The following is a 22,864-nucleotide window of genomic DNA, read 5'->3' as shown; positions in this document are numbered from 1 at the left end:
TTTCCGCCAAATAACTATACCAGAGGAAACGGTAAACAGATTCAGAAGAAACATTGTAGAACGTTTAGAAGGAAATATAGTTTCTCACAAGGAGTTGCAATTGTCAATAACTGAAATGCCTACCAAATGAAGTGATGTGTGCCAAAAATTAACGATCACTGGAAAGGACTAACCATCAAATTCCTACCCAACTGCTTCTCTGCTGAATTGACAACCAAATGGCTCAGAGAGGCTCCCAAGCCTAACCACAGGCGTCTGAAGTTCTGACAGTAAACTGAGATATAATATCATAGAAAAAATAAGAGTACTGTATCTACTATAAAAAAAGAACAGGTATGCAACGCCTCCGATGCCAACAATCACTTAAATCTCTGCAAACGGGAAAAATATACGATTTACAATATAATTATTGGTATACACAGATGCCGCTAACATTATTTAACACTCGACAAGCATAAATCATTACTCACTGCGTTTAATAAGTTCTATTTCAGCTAAAAACTTTCTGAGATGGTCTGTCACGTCAACCATGTCGTGAAAATGGCGGACATTGTTATGCAGGTACGCAGTGAATATCGAGGTAATACTATTTAATTCATGATATTGACAATAAAAAAAGAACTCTAGAAGCACATGGATTCTTTCAATTTATATTTATATTCTGTGTCGTTGAAACATTTTTAATACTTCTGGTGTAACATGTTTCTCAGTTTTTAAAACGTTTGAAAATAAAGGGCAGGTAACTCTTATTTTTTCATGAATTAAAAAGTATTACCTCGATATTCACTGTGGACCTGCATAACAATGTCCGCCATTTTCACGACATGGTTGACATGACAGACCATCTCAGAAAGTTTTTAGCTGAAATAGAACTTATTAAACGCAGTGAGTAATGGTTTATGCTTGTCGAGTGTTAAATAATGTTAGCGGCATCTGTGTATACCAGTAATTATATTGTAAATCGTATATTTTTCCCGTTTGCAGAGATTTAAGTGATTGTTGACATCGGAGTGTTGCATACCTGTTCTTTTTTTATAGTAGATACTCTTATTAGCTCTCTGGACGGAGTCCAGGAGAGCTTACGCAGTCATTCTCATGTTTTTGCCGGAAGTAGAATTATTAAAATTTTGTGGACAGAGGATATCAGAAACAGTGGGACTGTCGGAATGGATTTCAAGACACATGATTGGGGTCGACACGAACTAGATTTGACAAGAAATTTGAGTTGTTAAATGTTTTCATTTTCGAGTAATCGTCAATTTACGGTGTCATTTTGGACATACTCGGTGTCACAGGGACATGCCGAACGTTATTCTGAGGAGTTATGGGGCACAGTTCCTATATCAACCCACTGTAATGTGTATATAGTAATGTGCTGCAACACACGTATCCATGTGCCGCTGCAAAAAATTGCTGCTATGCGTGTTACTTTATACACATTATGTCGTCTGCTATAGTGTACAGAGTGTCTGGCGAGGTATACGTATACGTCCCTGGCAAACACTGATCAATATGAAACATTACGTTTATCTTCTCTCATAATATTAACTTAATTTCTTGAAGGCATGGGAATGGAGCCCTATCTCCAGAGCTATTACTTAGTAATGAAATATGTCCTGTTACCCAGTGAATAGCTTTAAATCACTAATAACTGTTGACAAATGTGTTTTGGGTATAAAGTGTACCTTGTGTAAATATGGTAAATATCAGATAATTTAAATCAAATTTGGAGAGAGTATAGGTTTCTAATTGATTATAGTCATATGCATATATATTGATGATTTGTATTATGAAGTGATAATGTGCAAGCTGAAAGCATGTCGCATTGATACTATATCGATGACCAATTTGACCTGTGACCTTTGGTGACTTATAAATGTATATGATTTCTCTAGTCATAAACATCGGAAAACGGTGAAAATATTATGAGATGAAACAGGAAATAATTCTCTATAAGAGTACAAAATTTCATTGAAAACGATCAATACTCAAAGTCAGGAAAATTCATTGAAAAAGTTGAAAATACCAAGAATATATAGCAAAATTTAAAAAAAATTGAAAGACTAAAATTGGCACGTAACTGTATATACAAACAAGCTGGATTTCAAATCAACGTCCAGAGAGCTACGAGGCCCTTGGCCTCTTGTTTTTTCTATGGTATTATATCTCAGTTTACTGTCAGAACTTCAGACGCCTGTGGCCTAACAGTAGAGCTTGATGACAAGTAACAAGTGCCATGCGTGTGGAAATTCAGTGACGACCACATCTCCGTTGAATTTCTTGAAATTTCAGGGCGCAGTCTGAGTGTGGTTTGGGCTTGAAGGTAAACTGAAAAAGATGTATATAGCAGACATGGAAGGAGTAGGAATCGGAGAGTTATAATTGGAACAGCGGGTCATGTTTGTGTCTTCATTACCTCCTAAGCAGAAGAAGCTTCAATTTCGCAGGGGTGATCACTTTTAGTCGCCTCCTACAATCCACGTGCAGAGGGAAACAGCAGGCTTTATCGGGTTCTTACTAGACATCAGAGAGGCCACCCGACCCTGCAGGGGGTCCCACAATTTGATAGAGAAGGCTTAATCTTTGTCCGCTCCTTCATGGGTGCAGCCAGATCAAGAGATTAAGAGCCGGTGTCAATGGTGTTAACCCGAAGAACCTGAAATCAAGGCCACAACAGACTCCACCAACAGATGTATACTGCACCAATTACAATGTTTTTTCTTTAATTTTCCTATAGACTCGCTTGACAAAACCATCAATTTCGCCTAAGCGTAAACACACGCCCAAGCGAGGTGGCTGTGGGTGCTGTCCTCTGACTGAGACATTCTTTATCAGTTGGTACTAACGGATGCTTAGGACCCAATTGGGTTTTTAGGAAGAACAAGTTGATAACATTCCCAATATAATCGACTCTTACAATTCCTAGCCTTATCTGCCGGACATGTCTTTAGTATAAGGGATAAAATAGATATCAATAAAGGCTTTAACACTTATGTTCTACTGTAGTATCCGTATGGACCTGGAATATGTCCCCTAGTCCCATCATGTCAAAGACAAACATCAGTCTTTGCTGTCCTCCACTTGACGTTCAGCTTTAAGTTGGCGGTGAGGTTCGCACGACGTCAGTACAATGTATAATGTTACCACATGTTGCATTTGGTGTCACGCTACCGGTCAACACAAGGTACGTCACACTAGCGGTCAACACAATGTACGTCACGCTACCGGTCAACACAAGATACGTCACGCTACCGGTCAACACAAGGTACGTCACGCTACCGGTCAACACAAGGTACGTCACGCTACCGGTCAACACAAGGTACGTCAAACTACCGGTCAACACACTGTATGTCACGCTACCGGTCAACACAAGGTACGTCACGCTACCGGTCAACACAAGATACGTCACGCTACCGGTCCACACAAGGTACGTCACGCTGCCGGTCAACACAAGATACGTCACGCTACCGGTCAACACAAGATACGTCACGCTACCGGTCCACACAAGGTACATGTACGTCACGCTACCGGTCAACACAAGGTACATGTACGTCACGCTACCGGTCAACACAAGGTACGTCACGCTACCGGTCAACACAAGATACGTCACGCTACCGGTCAACACAAGGTACGTCACGCTACCGGTCAACACAAGGTACGTCACGCTACCGGTCAACACAAGGTACGTCACGCTACCGGTCAACACAAGGTACGTCACGCTACCGGCCAACAGAAGGTCATTGTGTGTTTAAGCATTCTTGCCCCTGATTTTATCAACATCCCTTACCTTCAGGGAATTCCTTAACATATTTTATTCCACAAGAAAGTACATGTATTAAAGGTGTAACCTTGGCTAGGAATTTTCCTTACATTATGTGTACATTATATTTGTATTTGTAATTGATGAAATGGGGGTCTTATTTCTTTTCCTATGCACATATCAAGTAACTGAAAACATGAGTCAATGTTTATTTCGCATGTTACAGTCTTCACTGGATTCGGAATCCTGTAAATGTGGTCCAGCCCCCTCCATGAATACGTATGTTCCCGGTGTTGACGCCTGAGTTTTTCAGTATCCGAACCCAAACCTGATCACCAACGTCCAGACGAATCACTACAGAATTAGTAGCCTGATTATGAAACGTTTCCCCCGCGGCATAGTTTACCATTATGTTATTGCCATTGTGGACCAACTCCGTTTCGAATTGGTCATGTGGCCAAACCATTACGGTAACAGAGAAGTAGTACATCCCAGCTTTCGGGCAGGTGAACACGCCAGTTGTGTTGCTGTACGCCGCGCCTTCGTTCATGATATTTCCTTCGAAAATCAGTGTCTGATGTATACCAAGATGATCCTTCCCCGTGCCGAGTTTTGAGGAGAACGCTATAACCGGTTCTACATCATTTACCACCCGTCGAACTGAAGAAAATAAAAATGGAGATAGCATTGTTAAAGGTCTCCCCTTCATCAACAGTATCGGTATAGTTGAACTAACACTACATTTGTACTTCAATGTACATTATATATTATCATAAAATCATATCATTCATACTTTCTGATTGGCTAAAATAGTGTCACGTGATTCCCGATGAAAAGTTATTTTCAGTTTATAAAACCATTTATTGACCTTATCAAAAGATTTTAAGTGTGTTCAGTTTGATGTTCTAGAATGCTATAAAGTGCTCTTTAATTGAACAATTGTTTTCGTGCTAGAGAGGAAGGCCTGATGACCAAATCAGACATTGAAGAATTGACATGAGGGCATCGATCTGCATGGGTGTATTTACCGGGACGATTCCCACAATTGAGAAGTATTCAGGTTTAGAGGAGACAATTGCAACATGTGATTATAAGGCAAGATATCCCGACAGGACCGGTTCGTCAGTGTCGGTGAAATGTGACCTGGAGAAGTTTCGCGCCCCTGTGTCCAAGTGTAGCATTTCAGTGCGACAACACTATGAAGACATAATCTCCGGACATATCAATCGTCTACACCGCCCTTATACATGTATGATCTCATTATGTTACTGCATTGTAGCTGGGACATTTTAAAGCAATACAACACCCAGCCGCCTTAATATATGGACGTACATATGTAATTGTATCCATTATAGTTTGTATCAGTCTTGTATTTTGAAATGTCCACCTACCTCTGGTGTTATCCGATAGACTTTTACTATTGACACATGCATTTAATTTTAATTCAAACTCTTCACGAATCGCTTGTAGCTCAGATGCAAATTTCTGTTCCATTTCTTTCATGCGATTTTCGAAGTGTTCTTCGGATGGCGCCAAGGCGAGGATCGCCACTACATTCCAAAACAACAATATGATTCGTGTCATTTCCACCTGTTGAAAGCATGCAACATTATATTTTCACAGTACTGCGAAGCGTTAATACATTTGTATATATGTAAAACACATGAACTAAATGGACTTTTTTGTTTTGGTTTCTAGTTTTTTTTATTTTGAATTATAACCAATTCTTAGCCCACCATTTTGAAATGGTGGGCTGTTCAAATTGTCCTTTGACCATTGCCCAGCCGTCCGTAAACAACCCTTCCATAAGTTTGTAATGCTATTTCTTGAGAAGTACAGATGCACGGAGATGGGACATTATGCTCATACTGCAGTGCAGTTTGCCTTCGTCATAGTTGTTACTGCTCAATTGTCCGACATACGGCTCTCTAATTGGTCTAAGTAATTCATTACTATTTCCCAGGAAATGCTGCATTCCATGACCAGAAGGGATATAAAAGGCGATATCTATAAAACTTGTTAGGATATGTCCTAGACTCGGTTATAACAGGAACACGCATGTTAGGACCCATTAATCCATCAAACTTGTTAGGACTGGTTACTTAAACATTAAAGTACCTTCTTTGGAAATTACTCTCCTATTATTCTCTTAAGATCGCAGACAAATTGAATAACAATTGAATAACGAGCGTTAGCCAGTGGTTCTCTAACATTGCTCTAAAGATGTCCCGGACAGGGTTCATGGACCGGGAAACAGTACAAATGTCGCGATACATACCTATTTCCCCGGTGTCCTCAAAGCAGAACTCGGGTTGGAATGGCAATACACAGGGCGCTCCTTATCGTGTTTGTGATAATGTAGTTGTATAAGACTGTACTGGAAAATGTCACAAGACTTTTATCACCAATTCTGTTGTACAGTCGTACTATGTGTGGTCAAACGAGTCGACGATTTTTAACAAATTTGACACCTGTGATTTCGCAAGCAGGTCAACGTAATTCATTTGATTAAGCCTTTAATTTACCACTGTCAGAGACCTATATACTATAGGTCTCTGCCACTGTATGATAGTAGTCCAATATCATGAACTCAGGCCTCATGGTAGTAGGTTGATTTTTTTGGCCTTCACTTGTTACCCAAAATGTACTTCATGGTCATCTTTTCAGTCATTCATCCCAGCATGCTATTACACTAACTTGTGTATCATGACCCTAGGCTTCTTGCAAGGTTATTAAAAAGAAATTGTTTTAAGAGTTTGAAACATTTGTCTACTGTGACCTTTGATCAACTTGACAGCACTTCATCCAAGCAGGCTGTTGGCTAAATATCATGACCTACATGTAGCTTGGGCCTCCTTCATGAGAACAAGAGGCCCATGGGCCTTAACGGTCATCTGACTAAAGACCCTTATACTATTGTAGTATACATTCTCTGCAGGAGTATAGTGGCACTGCTGGCCATGGCGGCCATCTTGGATTTTGGATCCACCCAAATAATAACGATGATTAGAACCATTTCAGGATCATTTCTGGTAAGTTTGAGTTGAATCCCATCGGTGGAACTTGAGAAGAAATTTGAAATAGGTGTTATTCAGGAAAACCACGATTGCGCAATCATGTTACAAAATGGCCGCCATGTCAAAGTTTTTACGAGGCTGAAAAATAACAACACTTTGTTGGCTCTCCTTCCTTAATATCCTCAACAATTTCCAGCTCAATGGCACCAATTGAACAAGAGAAGAAGTTTAAAATGTGTTTTTCATGATGGCGGCCATCTTGGATTTCTGACCGACCCGAAAAATAACAACACTTGGTCAGGACCATCTCAGGATCATTTCAGGTATGTCGGGTCAGATGACATAAAAAGTCAATAATAGATTTTAACACAATAGATCAATGTGACATTCATACAAGTCTGATGAGAAGTAGCAGAAAATTATTGAACGCTTTTAATTATGCCAATCCACAAAATCTGTCTTAAATTTGTACTTTTTTCTTGAAAGTTGCACTTAACATTCATCACATACATATTAAATCAATTCAAACCCTAACATAAAAATGTTTTGACATCAATAACTACATAATAATTATTACGAAGGAACATCTACGTGGAACTGTTATGATACAAACATAACATAATACAGGATTTATTTTCTAGTTTATTTGATTTTACATACAAATGTAGAATGGTTTACGCTTGACGAATTAAAATAAATCTCTGTTATATAATAACAATAATGAGTACAATAGCTGAAGCTCCCCCAATGCTATCATTTTTTATGTCATTCTAAACGAAACATTAATTCCCATATGTAAGATACGGAGTAATCCATCTTAACTTTATCTAGTACCCTATCCTTGTACTCTGGACGAACGAAATACATCAATGTTCTGATATCTAAAACTAGACTATAAGAGGTTGCTGGTTGGATCATTTATATTATTGAATGTTATTTTGCCACCTGCGACATATTCTTATATACAAATTTAACCTTGAAAAGTAATTGTGTACTTCATATGCACATGATGTACATTTGATATTTCTCCACACATACATTGTAGTACAATACTTAGTCAGGTGATATTATCAAATTCATATAATTTACCCCTATCATTTAGAAGAATACTTTTGGTATCATTTCTTGATTTCAAATGGCACATTGTAAAACAATTAGTACTTAACATACAGATACAGCAACCTTGTAATATGTACAAATCATGCTTTTCCTTGAAAGAATTTATCGTATAATTTCTTTTACAACACTTTTACACTCGGCTTGTTTATATGCTCACAACAGATGTTCATGACCACTGGTCTATAAAATAAAGACAAAATCAAATAACTTCCATTTTTCTCCTGGTGTAGGTACAAACAATTTACCAATTTCCACCTGAATATTAACTACTCTAAAAAACATGCTATAGAATCTGTTTAAAAAGAATGCCAATAACAAGATCTGATAGTGACCACAAGCTTATCACTAGCCTCTATAATATAACACCCAAACAATCAACAGTCTGCAGTAGTACATACAACTTTGCTGTTTTTGACAAGATGTGGTACAATCAAAGTGAGTATTTTTGTGTCTTTCAGTCATTCAGTTCGCAGCTATTTATTAACATGTACTGTAATAATGTAGTATTTATCTTAAATTTACAAATACAATATATCAGCATGCACATCTTTCTTAGTTTATTTGTTTTTGACTTTTTGTCAATATGCACAGTCTCCATGTGTTGCTGCAACAGTGAACAAATCAATCAACCAATTAATTATTCTAACTCATTTAATAGAACAGATTTTACATTGCTTTATTTTTTACCATAAACTTCCCACTTTTATATTAAAGGCTGTTTCAGAATTCATGAGCAGGATGGAAGACACTTCTGACAAATATTCAAACCACCTTTGATTAATGAAAGGTATAGGTACATCTGGTTAAACCTTGACAACAGATAATACTGTTACAGTTGTATCTTGACTCCCATCTTTGACTTTCAAGAGTGACTAATGTCCTTGAAATGGTATCTACCTTGCAGCCAACACTTTAACACGACAGAATCAAAGTTATGATCTGTTGATTAGTAAATCTGTTCTAAAACCTAATAATACAAAGTCAACGTTTTGATTAAATACAAATGTGATTCATAAGACAGCTTAACAGTAAAATGTGTTGTTTTAATCTCAGACTAGCCTTTTGATTACACAATACTATTTTCTTGGTCAGCTTTGGTAACTAACCAAATGGCTGGCTGTACAAATAATTCTGTGAGTTTGACATTTAGGACTAAGGATGTATACCAGGTAATTGTGTGAAGAAAAGACAGAACCCTTTGTTTTCAATGGTGATTACCTCCCATATACTATAAATCAAACCGAATTTAATATTTAGAAGAATTTGAAATATATTCAGTTTAGAAAAATAGATACAAAAAAATTTATGGCAAGAGGTGTAACGGTTTAAAGCATATGATGGATATTTTAACATTGCTCCAATAAGGCACTTAAACCTTAGAAACAAATATATATATACTCCCGGTGTATACACATATATACCCCTGGTAAATATATAATATCCCACCAAAGAAGATCAGTGATGTATAATGTCAATGTCAAATTTTGCTGACATTAGGAATTGGAAGTTGATTCGTAAACATGTAGACAATCTTTAAACAAAAATATATCCCTGAATTAATATCTGTTAATAGAAACTTGTTAATGAATAAATCAAACAAAACAAAAAAATTGATCTTATATATTAAAGGTTAATTTTAACAATTTCCCGTGATGAAATAGTGAGATGAAGACTATTTCCATTTACTAACATTTTACTAGTAAGAGCATACAAACAAAATACAAGTATTTATATTGGATGTACTTCAAGTATTTGAACAGATAAAGAAATATCATAAACTACAAAAACATTGGTAATTAAGGTTTAATAATGATAATAACAATGAAACAATTTCACAGAAAAATATTAACTGATAGCTCCAAACGCGATGAGACACGAATACCGTGAATATACATATTTTGTGGTGATTTTATTTTAGCGATTTTCATCCTTTGCACTAAATTTAGATTTTGACAATTAGAAATTATTATACTGTTTAACATTGTATTACTGTAGCTATATCAATCAGTTAAAATCAGATTATGGACAACTGTTATTACCGGTAAACAGTATAACATTAATTGCAGTTATTTGAAAAAAAAATAAAATAAAATGTTCACTGTTATTAAACAGTATATTATTAACTGCAGTAATTTGAAAAAAAAATAAAATAAAATGTTCACTGTTATTAAACAGTATATTATTAACTGCAGTAATTTGAAAAAAAAATAAAATAAAATGTTCAGTTATTAAACAGTATATTATTAACTGCAGTAATTTGAAAAAAAAATAAAATAAAATGTTCACTGTTATTAAACAGTATATTATTAACTGCAGTAATTTGAAAAAAAAATAAAATAAAATGTTCACTGTTATTAAACAGTATATTATTAACTGCAGTAATTTGAAAAAAAAATAAAATAAAATGTTCACTGTTATTAAACAGTATATTATTAACTGCAGTAATTTGAAAAAAATAAAAATAAAACGTTCAAAATTTCTCAACTGAGAATATGTTAGATATATTGACACTGACTGGTTTGACAGAATGACTGATTGACCATACACTGTACTTATCTGAATGTTTACTCATCAGGTAAAATAAATCAAAATTTTACAACAAAAACAATGACAAAAGTATGAACAAGTTCAGTTAGTTGTAAAATTAATTTGGCATACATTTTAGGTTAGGTGACTTGTACTTTGGGACTGTCATTGTTTAGTATGCAGAGAGAGAGGAAGAATTAGGCGGAGATTTGGATAAGTGTGTGAAACTGAAGAAATATTCATTATAAATGACTTGCTGATTCACTTGTCAGATGGAGAGTAAATACATCCAGTACATGGTATATTGTTCTGACCAGATCGTTTTTAATGAATTGTAACATTTCATCTTGTTGGTTCCTTTGATCAATACATATCAATAACAACACTGAAACTGATGTTGGTCCCAAACTGCGTACATAGTGACGGCTGCTAACATCAACTTATATAAAGTTTATGATGAATTCAATCTCACAAATAACATGTATTCTGACTGATAAGTTTTTAAGGCCTATTCCAGTAAATTATCTACCAAACGGGAGGAATCCAGGTTTGTTGAACAAGAACCACCGCTAGAAGTGTTTAAATTCAAACACTACCCTACAGTGCATTACTATACTCTAGCATCCATGCATAGATTTTCTAATATTTCTCAAATTTTCCTGTTGGGTATTTAATTAACTGGAATAGTCCCAAGCTGTAATTTATGCTGAGAGCAAGTTGAAAAAAATATACTTTATCGTCTAAATATCTCTCCAAAATTAAAGGAAAATACAACAGTCTATCATACTTTCATCATTATGACTTCTGCGTTATGATAATTTTAATTTAAAATAAATACATCTATACATGCTATCAATTTTATCAATTTCTTGTTGTAGGTTCATTTATTAGAAGATTCTCTCTTTTAAGGAGAAAAAGAAATAAAACCCAAACAACCATTAGTAATTGACAAAAAACCTAACAATTTAGACCATGAAATTCTCACACACTCATTACTATTATACAGATCGGACATGGTTATAAGTCACATATGTTATTTCTTTTAAAACAAAATATATAGAAGGCTTTTTAGATACATATAGCTATACATATAGGCACACCATTTAACATTATCCAGCACCAACAATGCTATACCAGTGTTTTATGTAACAAGCTTAACATTGGATAAGATACATCGCATATACACAGTGGACAACAGATACAATATATTCTGAAAGGTTTTTTCTAACAAAATAGAAAACCTTTTTTCAAGAGGTGAAATCATAAAAATACTTATTTTACCAACTGTATACGTGTGAAGCATTAAATTCGCCAAGAGACAAACAGGGACAACAAAAATATATATTTCTGATAATTAACAAACTATCTTTTTAGTTTTCATCAAAATACCACCAAGAAATCAAGTTTACAGGAAACTTGTTTTGATTTCCTGATCATGAGTTTACACTTAAATGTATATTGTACATTTCTGTGAAACAAAGATTATAAAAACAAATATACTATCAGACGATTGTATCAACAATAAGATAAAAATATAAACTACAGACTTTCCTAATCATCTCTAAGAATCCACTCATTCAAGAGATATATCTGGTAGCTGTTGAGATACACTATAACCAATAGCACACTAAGTTGTTCTTGTATCAAAAGGTAAATCTCAATACAGAAGAAAAGCTATCATAGATTTGTTTTTTACTTGCATACACATTCACATACTGAATAAATAGTTAACATTCTGATGGTTGATGACTTGGTAACTGTAGCACTCTCCATCTACTTGTCCTAGCTGGTGGACATTCAACCTTTACTCCAAACATGCACCAAAACACTTCTTTACTGCATCTCTAAATAAAACAAATATATCAAAACTGTTACATTGTATAGTCAATGTCAGAATATATAATCAAAATATATTTATAATCAATGTAAAATCATTGTTTAATCAAAATAAATATTAAAAAATTCTATTAGACAGCTCTTTATTTTAATCATGCACACTTAATATTTAGAAGCAATATCAGTTTTCAGACAATTACTGAGTTTGTTCACAAGACAAGTTTCCCGTGGACCATAACAGAATGATCACCTGAGTTCTACTGTAATATTTTTCAGTCAATTTTACCCATTTTGACCCCGCCAATAAGCCCCTATGGGTCAATCAAGGCCCATATATACATACAATGTTCCAAGTAAAGGCCCATATATACATACAATGTACCAAGTCAAGGCCCATATGTACACATACAATGTACCAAGTCAAGGCCCATATGTACATACAATGTACCAAGTCAAGGCCCATATGTACATACAATATTCCAAGTCAAGGCCCATATGTACACATACAATGTACCAAGTCAAGGCCCATATGTACATACAATGTACCAAGTCAAGGCCCATATGTACATACAATGTACCAAGTCAAGTCCCATATGTACATACAATGTACCAAGTCAAGGCCCATATGTACATACAATGTACCAAGTAAAGGCACATATGTACATACAATGTTCCAAGTCAAGGCACATATGTACATACAATGTACCAAGTCAAGGCCCATATGTACATACATTGTACTAAGTCAAGGCCCATATATATATACAATGTATCAAGTCATGGCCCATATGTACATACAATGTACCAAGTCAAGGCCCATATGTACACACGATGTACCAAGTCAAGGCCCATATGTACATACAATGTTCCATGTCAAGGCCCATATGTACATACAATGTACCAAGTAAAGGCCCATATATACATACAATGTACCTAGTAAAGGCCCATACGTACACACAATGTACCAAGTCAAGGCCCATATGTACACATACAATGTACCAAGTCAAGGCCCATATGTACACATACAATGTACCAAGTCAAGGCCCATATGTACATACAATGTACTAAGTCAAGGCCCATATATACATACAATATACCCAGTCAAGGCCCATATGTACACATACAATGTACCAAGTCAAGGCCCATATGTACACATACAATGTACCAAGTCAAGTCCCATATGTACATACAATGTACCAATTAAGTCACTGCACATATTTACATACATTACAATGTACCAAGTCAAGGCCCCTATGTACATACATTGTACTAAGTCAAGGCCCATATATATATACAATGTATCAAGTCAAGGCCCATATGTACACATACAATGTACCAAGTCAAAGCCCATATGTACATACAATGTACTAAGTCAAGGCCCATATATACATACAATGTACCCAGTCAAGGCCCATACGTACATACAATGTACCCAGTCAAGGCCCATACGTACATACAATGTATCAAGTCAAGGCCCATATGTACACACAATGTACCTAGTCAAGGCCCATATGTACACATACAATGTACCAAGTCAAGGCCCATATGTACATACAATGTACCAAGTCAAGGCCCATATGTACATACAATGTACCAGGTCAAGGCCCATATGTACATACAATGTACCAAGTCAAGGCCCATATGTACATACAATGTACCAAGTCAAGGCCCATATGTACACATACAATGTACCAAGTCAAGGCCCATATGTACATACAATGTACCAATTAAGTCACAGCACATATTTACATACATTACAATGTACCAGGTCAAGGCCCATATTTACATACAATGTATCAAGTCAAGGCCCATATGTACATACAATGTACCTAGTCAAGGCCCATATGTACATACAATGTACCAGGTCAAGGCCCATATGTACACATACAATGTTCCAGGTCAAGGCCCATATGTACAGACAATGTACCATCAAACTGCCATGGTATACTGCCACAAATGATCCTCAAATAGTGATCTCCCTATATAAACTATTGCCAGGGAGAAACTGGAGACTCCCGAGTCATACAGTTCACACTTGTGGTAAAGCACCTTAATACCTATCTATCTATTAAGAGTATATGATGGAAGTATATGATTCAATCATAAATGAGAACTGAAAAGTCTTTTATTAGAATAGGTCACTCGAGGCCTAAATAATTGAAACAATGAATTCTCCACAAATACTACAAATAATGTAGTTAAATGTAACATGCATGGAAATTAATTGAATTATTTTTTTTTCTACCATACCAACTAGGAAATTACGAATTACCGTAGGTAAGTCCTATTATAATAAAGTTGTTTCAAGAACAAAAATACAATCTCATATTTAAAATTTGTTTGTTAGCCAGTAAACAGCAGTACCCTGGAAAGCTAACACCTAACTTTGATGACTGATTACAAAGTAACTAACTCATAAAAATGTTTTGAACAATCTGTGAGGAATAGAAATATTCAATATTGTGGTAGTACCTGTAACATCATATTGGATAAATTTTTAACCAATATTCCAAAATAAAACGAAGCACACTGTAATACATGTGTCACACTTGTCTGCACAATCAATTATTTTATGTTAACAATTTAGTTATTTCTACCACCAAAGTAAGTATGCCTGTGAGATATAGGCATGGCCTGTTCAGAAACTGGAGGATGATTACCTCCCCTTAGTGTTCTCTGATTAGTACTAAGTAATAAACTCTCAGTACTCTGTATTCTAAAGTTAACAGTATATGACAGCACTTACCTGGCAAATGGTATGTAGGATAATGAATACCAAGTTAAAGCAAGAAACTGTAACACACAGCATACGATGGTCAATGCTGTATTTTTCAACTAAAAAAAAATTAAAAAACATTGGGATTTCGTAAGTATTTGGTTGCAACTTCAAATGTATCAGTCATTTATGATAATTAAGACCTAATCAATGCTAGAGATATGAAACATCCAATCCCCATTAAACAATTACATGTATTATCTCAATTTTTTTCAAGCTTTAAATTTTATTGCTTTGTGTAAGATATGTAGGTAAAATGTTTCATTACAACAAAGTGTAGGGTAATAAATGATCATCATAACGAATTTTACAAGGCTTCCCTGAACACATTTCAGGTAGGATTAAAAGATTAAAAATAAGTAACACTAGGTCTTTTGGAAACAAAAAGCATTTAACATATTTTGATTTAATTTGTCTTACAATAACTTTATAACAACTGCAATGTCACCAAAGCATAAGGTACTTACTGCAAAGGCACACACCAATGTCAAAATAAACATTACCTGGAAAATAATGAAGTTTCAGAGTAATTATAGATTTTCAGAGTAATTATAGATTTTCAGAGTAATCGTAGATTTTCAGAGTAATTATAGATTTTCAGAGTAATCATAGATTTTATACTCTAAAGTCATACAGACCTGTGTGGTTTGTCCTTGATATAATCTAACAATTCTAAAGTTAAAGTCTGGTAGTTTTTTCTATTTTAATTAGATCAAAAACTGCCCAATCGGGAACTGTTGGCACTTTTTGCAACCAAGTTGAATGAAGTCTTTATATTGGTTATCTCCTGTTACCCAGTACACAAAACACTTAACATTTTATATATTAAGTTCATGTCAATATGAAGCTTTGTAAATGAGTTAGGAGTGAGCTTGTACATAGGTTAAAAGATCATTATCAGATTAAGTACACATCCATTACAAGCGTCATTAAGATACGTTGTACGGGAGTTATAAGTATCATTATAAAACTTGGAACATGATTACAGAACTTTCTCCTCCAAATAAACATCTCTGATACTGGTCATACTTACAATTACAAGCAATGTTGCTATTATTCTGGTCTTAGCAAACATCTTTTTGAATTGATTTACTGGTCCCATAAGGAAACATGTGCTGTAAATAAATGAGAGCAGGAGTTAACTTTGTGTCCCATTTTCATATGATCCTGAATGTCGATACTGTACCATATATATTGTTAAAACTGATTGATAATTATCAAAAGATGTCTGCAAATTTTAGTAAAATAATCAATGTTATTATTATTATGTAGTTAAATTATCTAATCTAATGACACATGATTCCATATATAATCCTTATACCTTGTTATTTACAGCATTACATCTGTTAATTACAAAATTCACAAAAAAAATGGAAAATACTACATAATCAAAACCAAAATACAGGAAAAGTTATATAACTGTCTTAAAAAGTAGGAGTACTACCAGGTACATCTTTAATTAGTACAATCTCAGGGTATTCCTACAAGGTACTTGAGTTAACTATGTTCATTTCAAAGAGAAAAGACCACATTTTGAGTTCTGTCTTCCTGAATGTTTGGAATACATCAATATCATTGAATGATTAAGCAGAGCATTATTTGAAGATCTTACCAAATCTAAAGCTATCTAACCTTTATGTTGTAAAACAACTAATGCCAACAATCTTTAACAATAAAATTATGAATATCATGAATTTGTCTTTAAATCTTATGTTTACCTTGCTAATGACAATATATTTCCAAAGGTGTATAATACTGCAAATATTATCAGGCCATCTTTAAGGAATAACAAACAGCTTCCCTGAAATGAGAAGAAAAACATATTGACAAGGTAAAAATAATTTCACTTTCAAGGAATGAAAAATTATTTCATTACAATGTATTGGATATTCATTGGCATCTGTTCAATCTTGATATCACTATATAGCTAGATACAGTCGAACCCACTTAATTTGAAATCGGATATATTGAATATTGTTTAATTTGAAGTGAAATACAATCCCCGTCGAAATGCCTTCTTTGTCTTTGTATTGTTTCATCGGTTATTTTGAAATCGGTTTATTTGAAATATCGCTTTATTTGAAAGGAAATTATTGCCCCCGGCAATGCTAAACCATTGTTTATGTATCGCTTAAATTGAAAGTCGCCACGACTGGCTTAGATTATATAATTACCGGCCATTACGGTACGTGCGTCTGATCAATAGATAGGTAGAGATGAAATTCTTATTTACACAATACAAATAAATTGTGACTTTTAATCATTAAATGCGTACGTTATGAACACGCATCTGTATTTGTTAACAAATATACCTTGAGGGACACAGCTTATTTTGGCTTCTGCTACATATACACATCGAAATTGACTCTCATTTAACTATACGCGAGACAATTACAAATGACGAGGCCATTCTTAGGGATTCGACAGAAAATGATAACAACGTAACCAGAACAGTGATATTGACAACGACCCTCAAACGATTCGTGAAAATTCATCTATCATCAACGCACATGTCTGGTTTCAGATGGTAGTTTCTTGGAAAGTAGCCCGGATGTACTGGAAACTGTTTTCACGTGTGTCCGCGAACTCAACATAAACAAAAACAAGCAACAGTCGAAGACTTCTCCCGTCGAACTTCACATTATTTTTAATAAACTGTGAAACTATCATCATTTTGGAACCGATTGTAAATACGGGGATATACTGACCAAGTAAAATCAACTACAGTGTATATTGAACAATGGTGTGTTGTTTGACGTAGCGCGGTACTGAAATATGTCGGCAAAAGGCTGGATCCCGGTTATATTGAAAACCGGTTAATTTGAAGTATTTTTCCATTCCCCGAGCATTTCAATATAACCGGGTTCGACTGTATGTTAGAAATGTGTGATAAATTATCTGTTTAAAACAAGTACCAGTATAGGTGTTACTCTCCTCATATAGTTTAAGATACGCTATGCCACGGATATGTGACACTTTAATCTATACGAGCAGAAACTTGTCAACATTTCCCAGTGGTAAAGAAAATTTGTACTTTTTCACAAAATTTTAAATCAAATTATGATTTATTCAAATAATTATTGTCTGTTTAAATTATTTCATATTCTTAATTGGTCACTAGAATATAACTGTTTACATGTGTAACTCACCAGAATTGATAAGCTTACTCCCAGTACAAAACACACAATGAAACCTTTGATCCTTGTAGACCAGCTTAGAGTTGAACTGTTACTGATCTGGAAAGTATAAATTATACAAATATATTGCAAGATAACATTGATTAACTTATCTGTACGGTCTCAAGTACATGCAGGAATGTAAAAATGTGTTTCTAATCACTAGGCCAGGACGAGGAGACATCAAAAATTCACTTGCCCATTGGCCAAGCAAAAAAGTGGGGAAAAGTCGAAAGTCTGGATGGCAGGTCAGACTGGCAGATTATTGGCAAACCTTACATACACACTGGCATAAAAGCCAACAAAACACATACCATGGTAATGACTAACAAGAGATCCCAGAGGGATCTTGGCGCCCACCATTGAATGATCTTTATAGGTTCCGTGTCAGATTGATCTTTTCCCTACTTTTCCCTTCCTCTAAGTCTTACTTATCTGTGTAAATTCAGAAACAGCCCTCTAGTACTTTTCAAACAAGGGGAACCTATATACAGAATTTAAGATTTAGCTATAATGGCTGTCTGGCGGCCATGTTGTTTTCGTATTGGTCCCAATATGCAAAACTAGGCACTGAGGGGAACCTACATATGAAATTTGAAAAAGATCCCTTCAGTACTTTCACAGAAATAGCGATAACAAACTTCAATTGTCAAAATCCGAAATGGCTGCCTGTCGGCCATGTTGTTTTCTGATTAGTCTCAAAATGCAATATGCATAACTAGGCACCGATGGGAACATGCATATGAAATTTTAGAAAGATCCCTTCATTACTTTCTGAGAAATAGCGATAACAAACTTCAATTGTCAAAATCCAAGATGGCTGCCTGTCAGCCATGTTGTTTTCTGATTGGTCTCAAAATGCAATATGCATAACTAGGCACTGAGGGGGAACCTGCATATGAAATTTCAGAAAGATCCCTTCATTACTTTCTGAGAAATAGCGATAACAAATTTTAATTGTCAAAATCCAAGATGGCTGCCTGTCAGCAATGTTGTTTTCCGATTGGTCTCAAAATGCAATATGCATAACTAGGCACTGAGGGGAACCTGCATATGAAATTTCAGAAAGATCCCTTCATTACTTTCACAGAAATAGCGATAACAAACTTTAATTGTCAGAATCCAAGATGGCTGCCTGTCAGCCATGTTGTTTTCTGATTAGTCTCAAAATGCAATATGCATAACTAGGCACAAAGAGGAACCTGTATATGAAATTTCAGAAAGATCCCTTCAGTACTTTCACAGAAATAGGGATAACAAACTTCAATTGTCAAAATCCAAGATGGCTGCCTGTCGGCCATTTTGTTTTCCGATTGGTCCTAAAATGCAATATGCATAACTAGGCACCAAAGGGAACCTACATATGAAATTTGAGAAAGATCCCTTCAGTGCTTCCTCAGAAATAGCGTTAACAAACTCCAATTGTCAAAATCCAAGATGGCTGCCTGTCGGCCATGTTGTTTTCCGATTGGTCCCAAAATGAAATATGCATAACTAGGCACCAAAGGGAACCTACATATGAAATTTGAGAAAGATCCCTTCAGTACTTCCTCAGAAATAGCGATAACAAACTCCAATTGTCAAAATCCAAGATGGCTGCCTGTCGGCCATGTTGTTTTCTGATCGGTCCCAAAATGCAATATGCATATCTAGGCACCAAGAGGAACCTACATATGAAATTTGAGAAAGATCCCTTCAAAACTTTCTCAGAAATAGAGATAACAAACTTCAATTGTCAAAATCCAAGATGGCTGCCTATCGGCCATGTTGTTTTCTGATCGGTCCCAAAATGCAATATGCATAACTAGGGACCAAGGGGAACCTACATATGAAATTTGAGAAAGATCCCTTCAATACTTTCTCAGAAATAGAGATAACAAACTTCAATTGACAAAATCCAAGATGGCTGCCTGTCGGCCATGTTGTTTTCCGATTGGTCCCAAAATGCAATATGCACAACTAGGCACCAAGGGGAACCTACATATGAAATTTGAGAAAGATCCCTTCAATACTTTCTCAGAAATAGAGATAACAAACTTCAATTGTCAAAATCCAAGATGGCTGCCTGTCGGCCATGTTGTTTTCCGATCGGTCCCAAAATGCAATATGCACAACTAGGCACCAAGGGGAACCTACATATGAAATTTGAGAAAGATCCCATCAGCACTTTCTCAGAAATAGCGATAACAAGAATTGTTTACGGACGGACGGAGGGACGGACGGACGGAGGGAGGGACGGACGGACGGACGACGGACCACGGACGCAGGGCGATTTGAATAGCCCACCATCTGATGATGGTGGGCTAATAAAATACTACTGAACACTTGATTTCTATCTAAAGTGTGACCTTGTAACCGTCAAAGCTGAAAAGTAGTTGTATTTTGTTGGCTTAGTTAAATTGGTAACACTAGACTGCTAAATCTTTCATCTGTTTCAGAATATATATATTACATTACAACTGTGCCTTTAGCTAAGTGGCTTCATTTGACACAATTAGTTAATTTTGTGATTAGTAATCATGGCATGTATGAATGATTACAACTAGGATACATCACTTCAAGTACAACCACTGGTCATATTTGTAAACAATATTTGCTCATATGAAAGCCAATAATGCATTTCTTAATTAAAATCATAGCCATCTAGCTGTCCGTACTAGTTTTTGTTCTGCTTTCATCTTTATTTGGGCAATACTGATAAAGAGTTGCAACTGTCACAAAAATCGGGAAAACAATTTAGGTAAAAAAAAAAAAAAAATGAAGCAGATTGTTTTATGTCACAACAGAACTAGCAGTAATAAAAAATAATTAATTAATGATTGTGTAATTTTTGTTTAGAAACAAAGGGAAATAATTTGATAAATACAATTAAATCTATTTCATTAATTCACTAAATATAACTCCTCTCCATCAAATTCTTTAAAACATTAAAAAAAAAAAGTAATGATTTGTTTTTATTTTTATTTTTGTTCTCTAAAACTAACTATTACTGTCAAATTTTTGATATCAAAATGTACTTATTGATATTAAACCAGAGGTCATACATGTACCTATACAACCTCAAGTGGAACATCCCCTAAATGCAACAAAAAGCATCACAACTTTTTTCACACACTTTCTCCCTCATTTTGGATGTGGAATAAGGGAGATCTCCCTCATTGAAGGTGTTAAGAAGTTGACATGCATGTATGAACAGGTACCAGTCAGATTATATTATTGTTCTTTCTCACAACATTGTGTACAATTGTAATAGAAAATATTAGTGGATTATTTAGTTAAGGTAATTAGACACTCGTGAGCTTCTAGAGTGCAGTTCTTCTGTATTTTTTCTATTAGTATTTATTTACCTGTTGAGTGAATATTATAAGTTATCAGTGTAGGCTAGCGCTAGCTGTCTCCCTTTAATTGAAAGTCATAATAATATGACATTATTATAAATAGAATACTACATATATGTTTTTTCTTGAAAAAACAACAACATTTATTGTGACTTTTCCAGGTCTAAATAATACTATTATATATATATGATTAAACTTTTATTACTGTGTTGTTATATGGTTATAGGATAAACTGGTAGATTAGTTGAAGTCTAAACCCACTAAATATAATGTATATATACATTTATAGATTGACAGAAGCCGTGACTTGGGTGGTTGGTACTACATGCTGCCAAGAACTATTAACTGAAACCATGCCACAGTCCCAATTTTTGTCACAATATTTCATATAGGTCCTGTCAAACTTTCATTTTCGGAATTCGAGTAAGATAACATTATCGATACACACATGGAGATGAGTCATACTGGTTGATATGGCATTGGTAACAATCACATGCCTGTGTGTTGTGATGATTTTGACAGTCCGTTTAGACAAAACATCATTGTCTGTTAAAATTAAAGTGGCGACAATCGTCGCATAATCGAAGGCTCCGAAATTCTGACCGGTCGCCTCACTCGCCTGATAGGTTTATTTGTTTAATACCACGATTTATCATTATCAGATTATGGTCAGTTTCAGCGGAGACTTAGTATGTACAAGTCTACAATTTGTACTTCCCAAAACATATTCAAAAGGCACCATATCAAAGCTTTGAATAAAACTTAATAATGAATCGCTGGAAAGCAGTGTGGTAATGAAATGAAACAAAAGTTATTAAAAGGAAAATCACACGACTCTATCAGTGCTAACTTCTAGTTCAAGCTGTGCAACAGGTGAAATGAATAACATATGGGCTTGTCTTGCATTTTATTGAAGCACATGTGACATTCCTTCATTCCTACCTGTGTTACAATACCCTCCTCTTCGTCTTCATCATTTCCACTGAGAACTTTCTTTAATTTGTCCATTTTCGCTCAAAATAAAGTCTTTAGTAGAACTTGCTGCAGGGAACAAAACTAATACATGCCCACTTCCTGTTTACAGCGACATCACCCGGAAGTAGATATACTCCAAGGACAATAATCTAAAAACAATAAGGTGTCACGCTACTAAATATATTAAGCGGTACCGTTAGAGGACCGTCGATATTAGGCATGCTCAAATGGATTTGAGGAACAGCTCTGTCGGAAATTAGTTTCTTCTTTGATCTTCTATTTTTTTGCCCTGAACAAGCTGACAATTCATAGACGATTTAATATGAAAACAATGTGAACTTTCG

General features: G+C 35.1%; 2 protein-coding genes across 2 annotated transcripts; both read right to left on the bottom strand.

The window, feature by feature from the left end:
* Positions 1-3,797: 3,797 nt before the first annotated feature.
* On the bottom strand, positions 3,798-6,802 carry LOC117327628 (complement C1q-like protein 4). The gene is made up of 3 exons (XM_033884688.1): positions 6,039-6,802; positions 5,152-5,350; positions 3,798-4,420 (listed from the first exon to the last, which is right to left on the bottom strand). Exons 2-3 carry the CDS (start codon positions 5,342-5,344, stop codon positions 3,990-3,992), a joined length of 624 nt encoding a protein of 207 aa, XP_033740579.1. The 5' UTR covers positions 5,345-5,350; positions 6,039-6,802; the 3' UTR covers positions 3,798-3,989.
* Positions 6,803-7,196: 394 nt separating this feature from the next.
* On the bottom strand, positions 7,197-22,628 carry LOC117327629 (vesicle transport protein SFT2B-like). The gene is made up of 7 exons (XM_033884689.1): positions 22,488-22,628; positions 18,181-18,267; positions 16,750-16,832; positions 16,065-16,146; positions 15,499-15,534; positions 15,002-15,090; positions 7,197-12,266 (listed from the first exon to the last, which is right to left on the bottom strand). Exons 1-7 carry the CDS (start codon positions 22,551-22,553, stop codon positions 12,227-12,229), a joined length of 483 nt encoding a protein of 160 aa, XP_033740580.1. The 5' UTR covers positions 22,554-22,628; the 3' UTR covers positions 7,197-12,226.
* Positions 22,629-22,864: the final 236 nt, after the last annotated feature.

Source organism: Pecten maximus, chromosome 5, assembly GCF_902652985.1.
Source record: "Pecten maximus chromosome 5, xPecMax1.1, whole genome shotgun sequence".
Classification (NCBI taxonomy): domain Eukaryota; kingdom Metazoa; phylum Mollusca; class Bivalvia; order Pectinida; family Pectinidae; genus Pecten; species Pecten maximus.
Note: the sequence above shows the minus strand (reverse complement) of the source record. Positions and strands in the feature narration are given on the sequence as shown.